This window comes from Lasioglossum baleicum, chromosome 7, assembly GCF_051020765.1.
Source record: "Lasioglossum baleicum chromosome 7, iyLasBale1, whole genome shotgun sequence".
Lineage (NCBI taxonomy): Eukaryota > Metazoa > Arthropoda > Insecta > Hymenoptera > Halictidae > Lasioglossum > Lasioglossum baleicum.
In genome coordinates this window covers 1,688,685-1,704,302 of record NC_134935.1, presented here as the reverse complement: position 1 = coordinate 1,704,302, position 15,618 = coordinate 1,688,685, and the positions used below count along the sequence as shown (strand labels likewise).

The 15,618-nt window shown below is 37.2% G+C and overlaps 2 protein-coding genes across 2 annotated transcripts; both read left to right on the top strand.

The window, feature by feature from the left end:
* The first annotated feature begins 10,433 nt into the window (after positions 1 to 10,433).
* Positions 10,434 to 11,750, top strand: LOC143210595 (uncharacterized). The gene is made up of 3 exons (XM_076427600.1): positions 10,434 to 10,857; positions 10,943 to 11,002; positions 11,080 to 11,750. Exons 1-3 carry the CDS (start codon positions 10,794 to 10,796, stop codon positions 11,547 to 11,549), a joined length of 594 nt encoding a protein of 197 aa, XP_076283715.1. The 5' UTR covers positions 10,434 to 10,793; the 3' UTR covers positions 11,550 to 11,750.
* Positions 11,751 to 11,892: 142 nt separating this feature from the next.
* LOC143210594 (E3 ubiquitin-protein ligase MARCHF8) lies at positions 11,893 to 15,036 on the top strand. The gene is made up of 6 exons (XM_076427599.1): positions 11,893 to 12,510; positions 13,022 to 13,316; positions 13,428 to 13,519; positions 13,844 to 14,024; positions 14,120 to 14,385; positions 14,491 to 15,036. The coding sequence occupies exons 2-6, from the start codon at positions 13,200 to 13,202 to the stop codon at positions 14,714 to 14,716; spliced, it is 882 nt and encodes a 293-aa protein (XP_076283714.1). The 5' UTR covers positions 11,893 to 12,510; positions 13,022 to 13,199; the 3' UTR covers positions 14,717 to 15,036.
* The last annotated feature ends 582 nt before the right edge of the window (positions 15,037 to 15,618 follow it).

Sequence of the window (15,618 nt, the reverse complement as noted above, 5' to 3'; positions counted from 1 at the left end):
AGTCATACAAAAAATATAAATTTTCTTTTCCGTCGAACGACACTTTTTTTCCATAAACACATTTCAATAAATTTCGAAATGTAATGAATTGAAATTGAACTGTAGAGAAAATGGTATGGCAATACAATTTTGATAGTTTCCATCTCTTGCAATCGATGCAGACAATTTTTATTTCGCATAAAGATCCGCAGTCTAAGAAAAATAACATAAATATGAGAATAAGTAAAATTTGCATGTGCAAAAATCGATCGTGTCGATCGATCTTCTTTCTCGTGCGCTCGATTACTTCGCTGCTGACATCTGCCACATCAGTGCGAACTACCCTCGCCGACGAGGCGGCCCTGTAAAACGATATTAGCCAATCACATCAGTAGACGCGACGGTACTGCCCTCTTAATTATTAAGGGGGTAGTCTACCCTCGATTTGTAACTAGAAAGGAACTAGAATCTTACTAGAAAAATGGCTCGAAACATGGGTTTGCGCGCTGTCGGTTTTCGTCCTTATTTGAGCAAAGTTTGGGCTGAGTGAGGGCTTATTCTAAAGAGGAAGGTTAAGGGGGTAGTCCACCCTGGATTTGTAACTAGAAAATACCTAGAATATTACTAGAAAAATGGCTCGAAACATGGGTTTGCTGGTTTTCAGTTAGTGTCCTTATTTGAGCAAATTTTGGGCTGGGTGAGGGCTCATTCGAAAGAGGAAGGTTCACCGCAGGGGGCTCTGGTCATGAGGTTGACGAGAATATGTTTATATCTAATAATATTAGTGTCCAAAGTAGAGTAAAAATCTAGGAAAAAAACCAGCAGATTTCAATGCATTTTTCTGTCTCCAAAAGACTTTTTGACTGATGGGATGACCAGAGCCCCATGCGGTGAACCTTCCTCTTTCGAATGAGCCCTCACACAGCCCAAAATTTGCTCAAATAAGGACACTAACTGAAAACCAGCAAACCCATGTTTTCGACCCAAAATCTAGTAAGATCCTAGTAAATAGCAAATATCTAGCAAATAACTAGAATCTTACTAGAAAAATGACTCGAAACATGGGTTTCCTGGTTTTCAGTTAGTGTCCTTATTTGAGCAAATTTTGGGCTGTGTGAGGGCTCATTCGAAAGAGGAAGGTTCACCGCATGGGGCTCTGGTCATCCCATCAGTCAAAAAGTCTTTTGGAGACAGAAAAATGCATTGAAATCTGCTGGTTTTTTTTCCTAGATTTTTACTCTACTTTGGACACTAATATTATTAGATATAAACATATTCTCGTTAACCTCATGACCAGAGCCCCCTGCGGTGAACCTTCCTCTTTCGAATGAGCCCTCACCCAGCCCAAAATTTGCTCAAATAAGGACACTAACTGAAAACCAGCAAACCCATGTTTCGAGCCATTTTTCTAGTAATATTCTAGGTATTTTCTAGTTACAAATCGAGGGTAGACTACCCCCTTAAGGGGGTAGTATACCCTCGATTTGTAACTAGAAAATTACTAGAATTTTACTAGAAAAATGGCTCGAAACGTGGGTTTGCGCGAATCGGTTGTTTGTCCTTATTTGAGCTAATTGTGGGCTGGGTGAGGGCTCATTCGAAAGAGGAAGGTTCATCACACACGGGTCTGGTCATGATTTTAACGAGATTATGTTTATATCTAATAATATGAGTGTCCAAAGTAGAGTAAAAATCTAGGAAAAAAACCAGCAGATTTCAATGCATTTTTCTGTCTCGAAAAGACTTTTTGACTTATATTATGACCAGACCCGTGTGTGATGAACCATCCTCTCTAGAATGAGCCCTCACCCAGCCCAAAATCTGCTCAAATAAGGACAAACAACCGATTCGCGCAGACCCACTTTTTCGATCGAAAATCTAGTAAGATTCTAGTTATTTGCTAGATATTTGCTATTTACTAGAATCTTACTAGATTTTCGATCGAAAAAGTGGGTCTGCGCGAATCGGTTGTTTGTCCTTATTTGAGCAGATTTTGGGCTGGGTGAGGGCTCATTCTAGAGAGGATGGTTCATCACACACGGGTCTGGTCATAATATAAGTCAAAAAGTCTTTTCGAGACAGAAAAATGCATTGAAATCTGCTGGTTTTTTTCCTAGATTTTTACTCTACTTTGGACACTCATATTATTAGATATAAACATAATCTCGTTAAAATCATGACCAGACCCGTGTGTGATGAACCTTCCTCTTTCGAATGAGCCCTCACCCAGCCCACAATTAGCTCAAATAAGGACAAACAACCGATTCGCGCAAACCCACGTTTCGAGCCATTTTTCTAGTAAAATTCTAGTAATTTTCTAGTTACAAATCGAGGGTAGACTACCCCCTTAAGGGGTTAGGTTAATTATAATTTTGGAATTTTTACCTTAATTTAATTTTATTACTAATCTCTACTACGACAAATGTAAAATATATAATAACATTAAGGGGGTAGTCTACCCTCGATTTGTAACTAGAAAATTACTAGAATCTTACTAGATTTTGGGTCGAAAATATGGGTTTCGTACTAAACGTTGTTTGACCTTATTAGAACAAATTGTGGGCTGTGTGAGGGCTCATTCGAAAGAGGAAGAATAGACGCAGCGCGCTTTTCTCACGAGGTTAACGAGATTATGTTAATAACTAATAATATGATGGCCCAAAGTCGAGAAAAAATCTAGGAAAAAAATCCGCAGATTTCAATGCATTTTCTGTCTCTAAAAGACTTTTTTGACTTATGAGATGAGAAAAGCGCGCTGCGTTGAACCTTCCTCTTTCGAATGAGCCCTCACACAGCTCAAAATATGCTCGTATAAGGTCAAACAACGTTTAGTTCCGAACCCATTTTTTCGACCCAAAATCTAGTAAGATTCTAGTAAATAGCAAATATCTAGCAAATAACTAGAATCTTACTAGAAAGAATGGGTTCGGAACTAAACGTTGTTTGACCTTATACGAGCATATTTTGAGCTGGGTGAGGGCTCATTCTAAAGAGGAAGGTTCAACGCAGCGCGCTTTTCTCATCTCATAAGTCAAAAAAGTCTTTTAGAGACAGAAAATGCATTGAAATCTGCGGATTTTTTTCCTAGATTTTTTCTCGACTTTGGGCCATCATATTATTAGTTATTAACATAATCTCGTTAACCTCGTGAGAAAAGCGCGCTGCGTCTATTCTTCCTCTTTCGAATGAGCCCTCACACAGCCCACAATTTGTTCTAATAAGGTCAAACAACGTTTAGTACGAAACCCATATTTTCGACCCAAAATCTAGTAAGATTCTAGTAATTTTCTAGTTACAAATCGAGGGTAGACTAGCCCCTTAAGGGGGTAGTCTACCCTCGATTTGTAACTAGAAAGGAACTAGAATCTCACTAGAAAAATGGCTCGAAACATGGGTTTGCGCGCTGTCGGTTTTCGTCCTTATTTGAGCTAATTGTGGGCTGGATGAGGGCTTATTCTAAAGAGGAAGGTTAAACACACTGCGCTCTGGTTACGAGGTTAACGAGATTATGTTTATAACTAATAATATGAGGGCCGAAAGTAGAGAAAAAGTCTAGGAAAATAACCAGCAGATTTCAATGCATTTTTCTGTCTCCAAAAGACTTTATGACTTATGAGATAACCAGAGCGCAGCGCGTTGAACCTTCCTCTTTAGAATGAGCCCTCACCCAGCCCAAACTTTGCTCAAATAAGGACAAAAACCTACAGCGCGCAGACCCAGGTTTCGGACCCAAAATCTAGTAAGATCCTAGTAAATAGCAAATATCTAGCAAATAACTAGAATCTTACCAGATTTTCGATCGAAAAAGTGGGTCTGCGCGCTGTAGGTTTTTGTCCTTATTTGAGCAAAGTTTGGGCTGGGTGAGGGCTCATTCTAAAGAGGAAGGTTCAACGCGCTGCGCTCTGGTTATCTCATAAGTCATAAAGTCTTTTGGAGACAGAAAAATGCATTGAAATCTGCTGGTTATTTTCCTAGACTTTTTCTCTACTTTCGGCCCTCATATTATTAGTTATAAACATAATCTCGTTAACCTCGTAACCAGAGCGCAGTGTGTTTAACCTTCCTCTTTAGAATAAGCCCTCACTCAGCCCAAACTTTGCTCAAATAAGGACGAAAACCGACAGCGCGCAAACCCATGTTTCGAGCCATTTTTCTAGTAAGATTCTAGTTCCTTTCTAGTTACAAATCGAGGGTGGACTACCCCCTTAAGGGGGTACTATACCCTCGAATTGTAACTAGAAAATAACTAGAATCTTACTAGATTTTTGGTCGAAACATGGGTTTGCGCGCCTCGATTTTTTGGCGTTATTTGAGCATATTTTGAGCTGGGTGAGGACTCATTCTGTAGAGGAAGGTTAAATACAGGGCGGTCTTCTCATGATTTAACGAGATTATGTTTATATCTAATAATATGAGTGCCCAAAGTAGAGAAAAAATCTAGAAAAATAACCGCAGATTTCAATGTATTTTTCTGTCTCAAAGAGACTTTTTTGACTGATATGACGAGAAGAGCGCCCTGTAATGAACCCTCCTCTATCAAATGAACCTTTGTGCAGCTCAAAATATGCTCGTATAAGGTCAAAAAATCGAGGCGCGTGATTTCATTCACATTAGCATAGATTTCCCCATGAAGACAGAGGTCCTCCCGGATGCAGAGCCAGTCTAGAGCCAATTTTAGTGCAGTTCGTTTAGACGAGATGGCGCCTAGTCAGGAGGACTGTCAATCAGTGCTGTGATATTGTGCAACATTTCACTGCTGCACTGCTGTCATCGTGGAATCATAGCAAAACTGACACAGATGAGTTAGATATTCTCATCGGTGGCACTGATATTAGTGCGAGCTGCCCTGTGTAACGGCATTCGCGACGAGCTGAATAGAATATAGAAATAGGAAGCAACTCCATCTCGTGTTCATTAGGCAGTTGCGTGTTTATCAATGTTACCAAACTTTTTTTTTGCACAGAGGTTTATAACATTGATAAATAGTTATTTTCTAGTTACAAATCGAGGGTATAGTACCCCCTTAAATATTTCAATAATAATGAGTTTCATCAACTTCATCGAACATGGAGAACATAACTAGTAAAGCAATTCAGTCGACTGAAAACCACTAAAAACTATCGACTAAATAGTCGATAGTATGTAGCGACTAAATAGTAACTAGTCGATAGTTGAATTTAGTCGATAGTGCCCATCACTAGACTGACGGATTTTTAGACATTTGGAAATCCGGAATCCGAGCTTCAATCACAGGAAGTGGAGGAGAAACTATTTAAGGGGGTAGTCCACCCTCGATTTGTAACTAGAAAGGAACTAGAATCTTACTAGAAAAATGGCTCGAAACATGGGTTTGCGCGCTGTCGGTTTTCGTCCTTATTTGAGCTAATTGTGGGCTGGATGAGGGCTTATTCTAAAGAGGAAGGTTAAACACACTGCGCCCTGGTTACGAGGTTAACGAGATTATGTTTATAACTAATAATATGAGGGCCGAAAGTAGAGAAAAAGTCTAGGAAAATAACCAGCAGATTTCAATGCATTTTTCTGTCTCCAAAAGACTTTATGACTTATGAGACAACCAGAGCGCAGCGCGTTGAACCTTCCTCTTTAGAATGAGCCCTCACCCAGCCCAAACTTTGCTCAAATAAGGACAAAAACCGACAGCGCGCAGACCCACTTTTTCGATCGAAAATCTGGTAAGATTCTAGTTATTTGCTAGATATTTGCTATTTACTAGGATCTTACTAGATTTTGGGTCCGAAACCTGGGTCTGCGCGCTGTAGGTTTTTGTCCTTATTTGAGCAAAGTTTGGGCTGGGTGAGGGCTCATTCTAAAGAGGAAGGTTCAACGCGCTGCGCTCTGGTTGTCTCATAAGTCATAAAGTCTTTTGGAGACAGAAAAATGCATTGAAATCTGCTGGTTATTTTCCTAGACTTTTTCTCTACTTTGGACACTAATATTATTAGTTATAAACATAATCTCGTTAACCTCGTAACCAGAGCGCAGTGTGTTTAACCTTCCTCTTTAGAATAAGCCCTCACTCAGCCCAAACTTTGCTCAAATAAGGACGAAAACCGACAGCGCGCAAACCCATGTTTCGAGCCATTTTTCTAGTAAGATTCTAGTTCCTTTCTAGTTACAAATCGAGGGTATACTACCCCCTTAAGGGGGTAGTATACCCTCGATTTGTAACTAGAAAATTACTAGAATTTTACTAGAAAAATGGCTCGAAACGTGGGTTTGCGCGAATCGGTTGTTTGTCCTTATTTGAGCTAATTGTGGGCTGGGTGAGGGCTCATTCGAAAGAGGAAAGTTCATCACACACGGGTCTGGTCATGATTTTAACGAGATTATGTTTATATCTAATAATATGAGTGTCCAAAGTAGAGTAAAAATCTAGGAAAAAAACCAGCAGATTTCAATGCATTTTTCTGTCTCCAAAAGACTTTTTGACTTATATTATGACCAGACCCGTGTGTGATGAACCATTCTCTTTAGAATGAGCCCTCAAGCAGCCCAAAATCTGCTCAAATAAGGACAAACAACCGATTCGCGCAGACCCACTTTTTCGATCGAAAATCTAGTAAGATTCTAGTAAATAGCAAATATCTAGCAAATAACTAGAATCTTACTAGATTTTCGATCGAAAAAGTGGGTCTGCGCGAATCGGTTGTTTGTCCTTATTTGAGCAGATTTTGGGCTGGCTGAGGGCTCATTCTAAAGAGAATGGTTCATCACACACGGGTCTGGTCATAATATAAGTCAAAAAGTCTTTTGGAGACAGAAAAATGCATTGAAATCTGCTGGTTTTTTTCCTAGATTTTTACTCTACTTTGGACACTCATATTATTAGATATAAACATAATCTCGTTAAAATCATGACCAGACCCGTGTGTGATGAACCTTCCTCTTTCGAATGAGCCCTCACCCAGCCCACAATTAGCTCAAATAAGGACAAACAACCGATTCGCGCAAACCCACGTTTCGAGACATTTTTCTAGTAAGATTCTAGTTCCTTTCTAGTTACAAATCGAGGGTGGACTACCCCCTTAAGGGGGTAGTCTACCCTCGATTTGTAACTAGAAAGGAACTAGAATCTTACTAGAAAAATGACTCGAAACATGGGTTTGCGCGCTGTCGGTTTTCGTCCTTATTTGAGCTAATTGTGGGCTGGATGAGGGCTTATTCTAAAGAGGAAGGTTAAACACACTGCGCCCTGGTTACGAGGTTAACGAGATTATGTTTATAACTAATAATATGAGGGCCCAAAGTAGAGAAAAAATCTAGGAAAAAAACCAGCACATTTCAATGCATTTTTCTGTCTCCAAAAGACTTTATGACTTATGAGATGACCAGGGCGCAGCGCGTTGAACCTTCCTCTTTAGAATGAGCCCTCACACAGCCCAAACTTTGCTCAAATAAGGACAAAAACCGACAGCGCGCAGATCCACTTTTTCGATCGAAAATCTGGTAAGATTCTAGTTATTTGCTAGATATTTGCTATTTACTAGGATCTTACTAGATTTTGGGTCCGAAAAAGTGGGTCTGCGCGCTGTCGGTTTTTGTCCTTATTTGAGCAAAGTTTGGGCTGTGTGAGGGCTCATTCTAAAGAGGAAGGTTCAACGCGCTGCGCCCTGGTCATCTCATAAGTCATAAAGTCTTTTGGAGACAGAAAAATGCATTGAAATCTGCTGGTTATTTTCCTAGACTTTTTCTCTACTTTCGGCCCTCATATTATTAGTTCTAAGCATAATCTCGTTAACCTCGTAACCAGGGCGCAGTGTGTTTAACCTTCCTCTTTAGAATAAGCCCTCATCCAGCCCACAATTAGCTCAAATAAGGACGAAAACCGACAGCGCGCAAACCCATGTTTCGAGTCATTTTTCTAGTAAGATTCTAGTTCCTTTCTAGTTACAAATCGAGGGTGGACTACCCCCTTAAGGGGGTAGTCTACCCTCGGATTGTAACTAGAAAGGAACTAGAATCTTACTAGATTTTGGGTCGAAAATATGGGTTTGCGGCCAGACGTTGATTGACCTTATTAGAACAAATTGTGGGCTGTGTGAGGGCTCATTCGAAAGAGGAAGGTTAGACGCAGCGCGCTTTTCTCACGAGGTTAACGAGATTATGTTTATATCTAATAATATGATGGCCCAAAGTCGAGAAAAAATCTAGGAAAAAATCCCGCAGATTTCAATGCATTTTCTGTCTCTAATAGACTTTTTTGGCTTATGAGATGAGAAAGGCGCGCTGCGTTGAACCTTCCTCTTTCGAATGAGCCCTCACACAGCCCACAATTTGTTCTAATAGGGTCAATCAACGTCTGGGCGCAGATCCATGTTTCGACCCATTTTTCTAGTAAGATTCTAGTAAATAGCAAATATCTAGCAAATAACTAGAATCTTACTAGAAAAATGGGTCGAAACATGGATCTGCGCCCAGACGTTGATTGACCCTATTAGAACAAATTGTGGGCTGTGTGAGGGCTCATTCGAAAGAGGAAGGTTCAACGCAGCGCGCCTTTCTCATCTCATAAGCCAAAAAAGTCTATTAGAGACAGAAAATGCATTGAAATCTGCGGGATTTTTTCCTAGATTTTTTCTCTACTTTGGGCCATCATATTATTAGATATAAACATAATCTCGTTAACCTCGTGAGAAAAGCGCGCTGCGTCTAACCTTCCTCTTTCGAATGAGCCCTCACACAGCCCACAATTTGTTCTAATAAGGTCAATCAACGTCTGGCCGCAAACCCATATTTTCGACCCAAAATCTAGTAAGATTCTAGTTCCTTTCTAGTTACAATCCGAGGGTAGACTACCCCCTTAACAGTCTTCAATAGGTTTTCGTCCATTCGAAAATAATTTTTATAATCATCAGAATTTGTTACCGTCATCTCACGGAGCAAATTTACATGAATTTATTATGATTGAAGTCAGGATCACAGTCAAGATTGACAGTCTGACCAAGTCTGACTGTTCAATCAGACTGTCATTCCTGATTGACTGTGTAGGGTCCGCTATATACATCTTTCGAGAACGTGACGTCACACCGTCTTCATCTTTTCCGAGGGCAAAATTATCTGCGCCGGGTCTATAGGTATATATGGTCTAAGGTTGTCAACTGGTACGGGAAAACTCGCGCATGCGCGACGATTCTAGCGTCACTGAAGTACAAAATCGGGTACCTTGGTCACCCCACATAGCTTCGCAAAATCTTTTCTTCTCGTTTTTCAAATACATATGACGTTTAACATGCGTATGTTATATTAAAATTTGATGTGTATGTGTACGTGTAATATATAAATATATTCTAATTGAGATCTAAAATTGAGATATGTGCGTCGTGTGGTCGTGCGTCATCCGGTTTCCCGGCAGTAACAGTCAGTAACAGTTCGCCCCAACTTTCCCCAACTTGCCCCACAAGCTACGGACTGTAGAACGCAGATACGTTCCTGGATTCGCCACACGAGGAGAGTTCAGGAGAGTCGCTTTTCAATGCTTTTCAATGTTTTGAACAGTTGTAAGTACTGGTAAGTACAAACGCGACAGCGACCAACAGCGACAGCGACATGCTTGCACATTGCATTGCATGCCATTGATAGTAGGGAAACCGTCTGAAACTGTCCGAATGAGAGAATCGAACTAAATAAATATATAGTGATAGTACATATTGGGAGAAAATACTAAAGTGAATTGGTGAGTTTCTACAGTCCAATTTTTAAACTAAATAATTGTTTCGAAGAATACAAAAACTGAATAATTGAAAACGTTTGGAATTATAATAACACGGTTAGTAAAATGTATGTACACATCATACATAGATCAATAATGAAATTTAGTTACCGAATATTTAATATTACCCAGTAAAGGTATCCAGTATTTAGAAATGACACTTTATTTACAGTACTAGAACCGGTTAACACGCGCTAAATATAGATAAGAGGACAGGTCCGAATTTTGGTGGAAATGTCACATCCGATAGATTTTATTGATCTAACGATTGATTCGCCAGCGAATAAAACATTGCGATTACAAAGATTCGTTTCGAAAAAACAATCACAACATGGAGATAGTCCCATGTATGTAGAGTTTTAAAATTATCAAGAAATTATTCTACCAGTTTTATATATATTCATGTAGTATTAATAAAATGTTTGTATTTAGATATAATCCATCCGATAGACCATGCAATAAGGAATCAACGGAGATAATAGACTTAAGTAATCTGCCTGAAAATACTAAGATTCATCGTAAAAGTGACAGTGAACAAAGAAAAAGTGTGTTATTTTGTCCAATATGTTATGACGAATTAACTTCTGATAGACTTCCAATGAGTACAGCATGTGGACATATATTTTGTAATATTTGTTTAACAAAAGCTATACATACATCGAAGCAATGTCCGATGTGCAACAGACCTGCCAAATTGAAAATGTGTCGTCGTATATATTTTTAATTGTATTTTTACATATTTACTTGATCGGTTAGTTTTCCGTTAAAAATACATTTAGTAGTCTAAGCTAAGTTTTTAAGTTATTAAGTTTCTTTGGTAATTACATTGTATAAAGTTATCAGGACACTTCAATTTTAAATCCAGCACAACTAAGTAAATATTTCTTCCACACACTGCCACCGAATCAGTAAACAGTAATCTTTGCATTCTAATGCCACCTTCAAGTGACCTATAAGCATTTAATGTCAGATTCAAATTCAGATATGTGTAGTGTTTCAACTTTTGTAGTTTCTTGTACTGTGTCTTCTAAATTATTCTAGTTATTTTAATTGTATCGTCGTTAAAAGCTATTAATATTGCAATATGTGCACAAACAAAGAAAGTAAGATGAGATATTTCCTTGGTGGAAGTGCAGTCGGAATAGCTGGTAAATATTTGAAATTTATATTTCAGTTGTATTATTTATCATACTCTATTATTGATCTGTTAAATACTATTGTTTGCATTTATAGCAGGTTTCGTAATTGGAAAAATGATTAAAAATACATCCAAAGTACAAGCTCAAACTTCAAGTAAGTTTCTTATAATATTTTTCATCGAGTAGAGAAAGATATTTGCTACTGAGAATAATATTTACTATTATTTACAGGGACAGGACCAATTAATAATGAAAAAATAATAAACTATTCTCAGGATGATAATATTCAGAACTTATCTCGTCTTGATAATGTTCATTCTGGTCATGTACGTTCTAAAAGCAGTTCGCAATATGAAAATATGGTCTGGAAAGACGAGTCAAAAGTATCTAATACTTCTTTGACAAAGGCGGATAATCCTCTAGCAAATAATATGAATGATTTGACATTGAAAGAGAAATCTGATAAGTTGGAATGGAAAGAATTTCACAGCAATGTTACAAGATTCCATGACACAAGCATAGAAGACAATGCTGAGATTGAAGATTTATCGAAAGTAATAAACATTAAACGTAGAGTTAATACTAACGAGAAAAAGTTATTAAAACGTTCAAACCTTTATACAAGTGCAGAATTAAGTGATATATTAAACAGTTCATTTGATGGTGATCTTGAAAGTTTGGTAACCGATGAAAATAATTAGAAAATAGTATAGATAATAATGAAAAGGAAACCAAATATTTATATAATTTCTTTTGAATTTTCGTAAAATTAGAGTTTTGATAAAAGTCAGACTATTGCTATGTATATTCTATGTATCATTGTATTAAATCTGTGTACAAGAGATTATTTTTCATTTTCTAAGCATATGTGAATAAATATATTTTTCATGAAAAAAATACAAATACATTTACTATTTTATATCTATGAAAGACTGCGGACCTTCATGCATTTATAGGAAAATTGAGTAGATGAAATTGAAAGTTGTTGAAAAATTTTCAAAATTGAAGATGTCAATATTTCTCCTCTATTGAAGTCCTGTATTGAATATTTAAAATTACTTTCAAAACTTAAGAGGTATGAAGTAAAAAGTTCTCTTATAAGTATTTTAAAAAGAAACACTCTCTCTCTCTCTCTCTGTTACAAGTACGTATTTCCATTTCAAATTTTATTTATCCCTGAATTCAATGTCATATCGAAACTTCTGATTGGTTGAATATGTGCGCACGCCACGCCTACATTCTACGTTATGGCGGCGTATCACAGAAATGAGGTACACAGTCTGTTATGAAGAAAGGACTGTGCTTTGCAATGAAGTCGGTACGCGTAATAATTTTGAACGGTAATGCAGTTAACAGCGCGCGTTTAAAACGTGAACGATGATAAATCAGAACCAATTCGTAAATTCTTCGAACGTCAGATGGTGCCAGTTAATTAATTTACTGCAGTGAATTCAAGTTCTCTAAATATATTGTGTCATTGACTCGAGACGAAGTGTCAAAATCGTTCGAGCTCGCCTTGACTTGTGTTAGATGAAACTCGATCGAGATAGAACTACTGGAAATTTGTTTTATGAAACTTGGCCGAGTCGAAATCGGACTATTTATTCCCAAGCAAAAAACTGTTATCGCATCAACTGCAATTTTACATGGAAATGAAAAGATGTATGTGACGCCAGAGCTTATATCTCTTCTTTTTGTTAAATCCTTTTTCCGTGTGTTAAATTTATATGCAGTGATTTTTAGCAGAATTCTACATACAGATCGCAACGCTACCCGCAATTGTTTGTTAATTTTCGAATGTTACACTGATTGTTTTTTGAACTTTATATAAAATTGATCGAAAAACTGATTTATTTAACTCATTTTTTGTAACTCTGTATGCGATTTTACTTATTTGTATTATATATTGGTGTCGATCCTTGATTAATATCAACGGAAAACTTGTTTATTGTTTTATATTATGAATCTTATTATTGTGAACAGGCATGCTTTGTCAATAAATATTTATGTTATTTATCTTGGTTTATTCATCATTTCTTGACTGTATTCTATTTTCTTTTTTTATTGTCCATATATATATGGAGAAAATTACGATAACATTATGTTTCGTGTCATTATTCTTAAGGTAACATATTTTTTATATAATACTTTGTATAATTTAATACAATTGCAGGTTATTAGATGCTCGTGGTGAATGTTAAATATGACAGTGAAAGATCTCTATATATAATTAACTATTGGTATTCGCTTAATCATGATATCAATGAGAATAAATTATCGAACACTCTCTCGTCAGAATGTGTTTCTCTAACGTTTATCATTGATCGCATCTTTGCTGAGGTTGGGGAGTGATGCCGGTTCATCAGATCAATGTTAATCCGCCTGATTGGCAACCACCTCTGTCACTTGGTCCTTCCAATAATAATAGTCCTGCAGCTGACGAAAACTTACCAGAATGGACTCCAAGGGTAAACAGTAAACGCATATATATTTTTCATTCTATACTGTTTTCATCTTTCAATAAAAAAAAAGCAAAACTATTCAAAAGAAATATATTTAATGGAACATTGGTTTAACAGGAATCAACATACGCAACAGTAGTTACAGTCATACCAGATCATTGTCACTCATCCGTGAGCACGTTGTCCTCCAGTAATCATGATATTTGCAGGTGAGTAATGCTTTTCAGACCAAGAATATTCCTCTTTAAAATGAGAACAGTACTTTCTTTTATCGGTTATTATGTATTACATATTTTTACATATGTACAGCGCGGAGCACGAGCGAATAGTAGCGGGAAGGGAACGGGACAAGAAGCCTGACCACTCGGATTGCCTTTGCACCTTTGCATTCCTCTTGTCCCTTTTCCCTCCGCTACTATTCTCTCGTGCCCCGCACAGTAAGTGCGGTTTCATTTTACAATTCAGACAAAACTTTCAATATTTCTTGGTACATATAACATGTACCAAGCATAACTTTCTTTCTTGCTTTGTAGAATATGTCACTGCGAAGGTGAGGAAGGTGCTCCTCTATTAGCACCATGCTACTGCAGCGGTAGTTTACGTTACGTACATCAAACTTGCCTTCAAGAATGGATAAAAGCTTCTGATACACGTGCTTGCGAACTATGCAAATTCACATTTATTATGCATTCTAAAACAAAACCATTTTGCGAGGTACTAGTTTTTTACTTATAAGTTTTCGATTATGTCTCAATCTATATTCTATAATTAAAGAAAACAATATGTAACAATGATTAACCGTTTTTCAGTGGGAGAAACTAGAAATGTCAGCGTTAGAAGTTCGGAAATTATGGTTTACAGTTGTTTTCCATACGGTGGCTACACTTTGCGTGGCTTGGTCTTTATATGTACTTGTCGAACGATCTGTGGAAGAAGCCTTACGTGGATACGTAGACTGGTCTTTCTGGACTAAATTGATAATTCTTGTAATTGGTTCTACAGGCGTTTTAGTTTTTATGTTTATTCAATGTAAATCATACATTATACTATATAGAAAATGGCGAGCATTTAACAGGTGAATGAATACGGCGGTACAACCTTAGCGAAATACAATATATAGTATAGTTAGAAGTTTAATATTTTTATAATCCAATATATACTAATGGATAATATTTTCTAGGGAAATATTCATTCAAAATGCTCCGGAAAAAGTGGTGCTTCCTCCTTCACCTACAGACTCTTTGCCTCTAAAGGAGCTCGGTCATACCATATTACCCTGTAATATAGATCCTGCATGTGCCTCGCAGATGGTAAAACCAGATTCTGACGCGACTCCGCAGAGGCACGAAACTCACATGAAACTTTACGTATTCGATAAATTGTCCTCGCTGGAAGACAATATGTAACATGGTTGAGGTAATATGGATGACTGCTAATTGTGTATCGATAATTAGCGAAATTGTAATACAAGCGTCAGCATATGTCTAGAATGTGCCCTAATTCTGGACGAATATACAATTTCGAAAAATCGAAGTTTCTATTCCGAAACTCTCAAATGTCCGCCCTTATGGAGCACCTTAATCTGAAACTTAGTACTTCAGTGCTTACATTGACAATGGGATAGCTGAAAGTGTTCATTCATCGAGCCAGCACTTTCTCAGACATTTGTGTACATAATTATTGTATCTGTGATGTTATTAAATAAACTTTACCATATTTAACAATATATCCAATAATATTAGTGTAATTATTTGAAATTCTTTAGTTCCCTTTTCACAGAGATAATGCCCTATATATGTTGGGGCATTTAAAATTCATTATCGATTTTTCAATCAATGCGTTTCCATAAAAGAGAATTTATTAATTTTTCACCTTAATTTTTACTTATATTTTAATGAAAAACAATACCCATTCATTTTATTCGTTAATATTTATATACATAGTCTAAATATTATGTAAATGTATCCGGAATTCCTTAAATCGCAATACATATATGAAAAAGTTATAATTACACAAATAGCCAAAACTAATGTTTCTTTTTTTACCAATGACTATTTACAACTGTAATATCATTTTCTAATTTTAAAATATTTTTTATATGGTATATGTAATGTAATGACTTTGTTTCCTATTTTTCTGGTATTATGACCTGGTACAGACCAGTACAGACCGCGCAGCACCGCGCAGTCTGTACCAGTCTGTACGAAGTGGAAACGCTAACGCCTACGATGGCGGCCGGGTGTATCTCTATCTCACTCGCACACCGATAGTTGGTGGGGGTGCAGCGAGCCAGTCAACTCTCACTTCC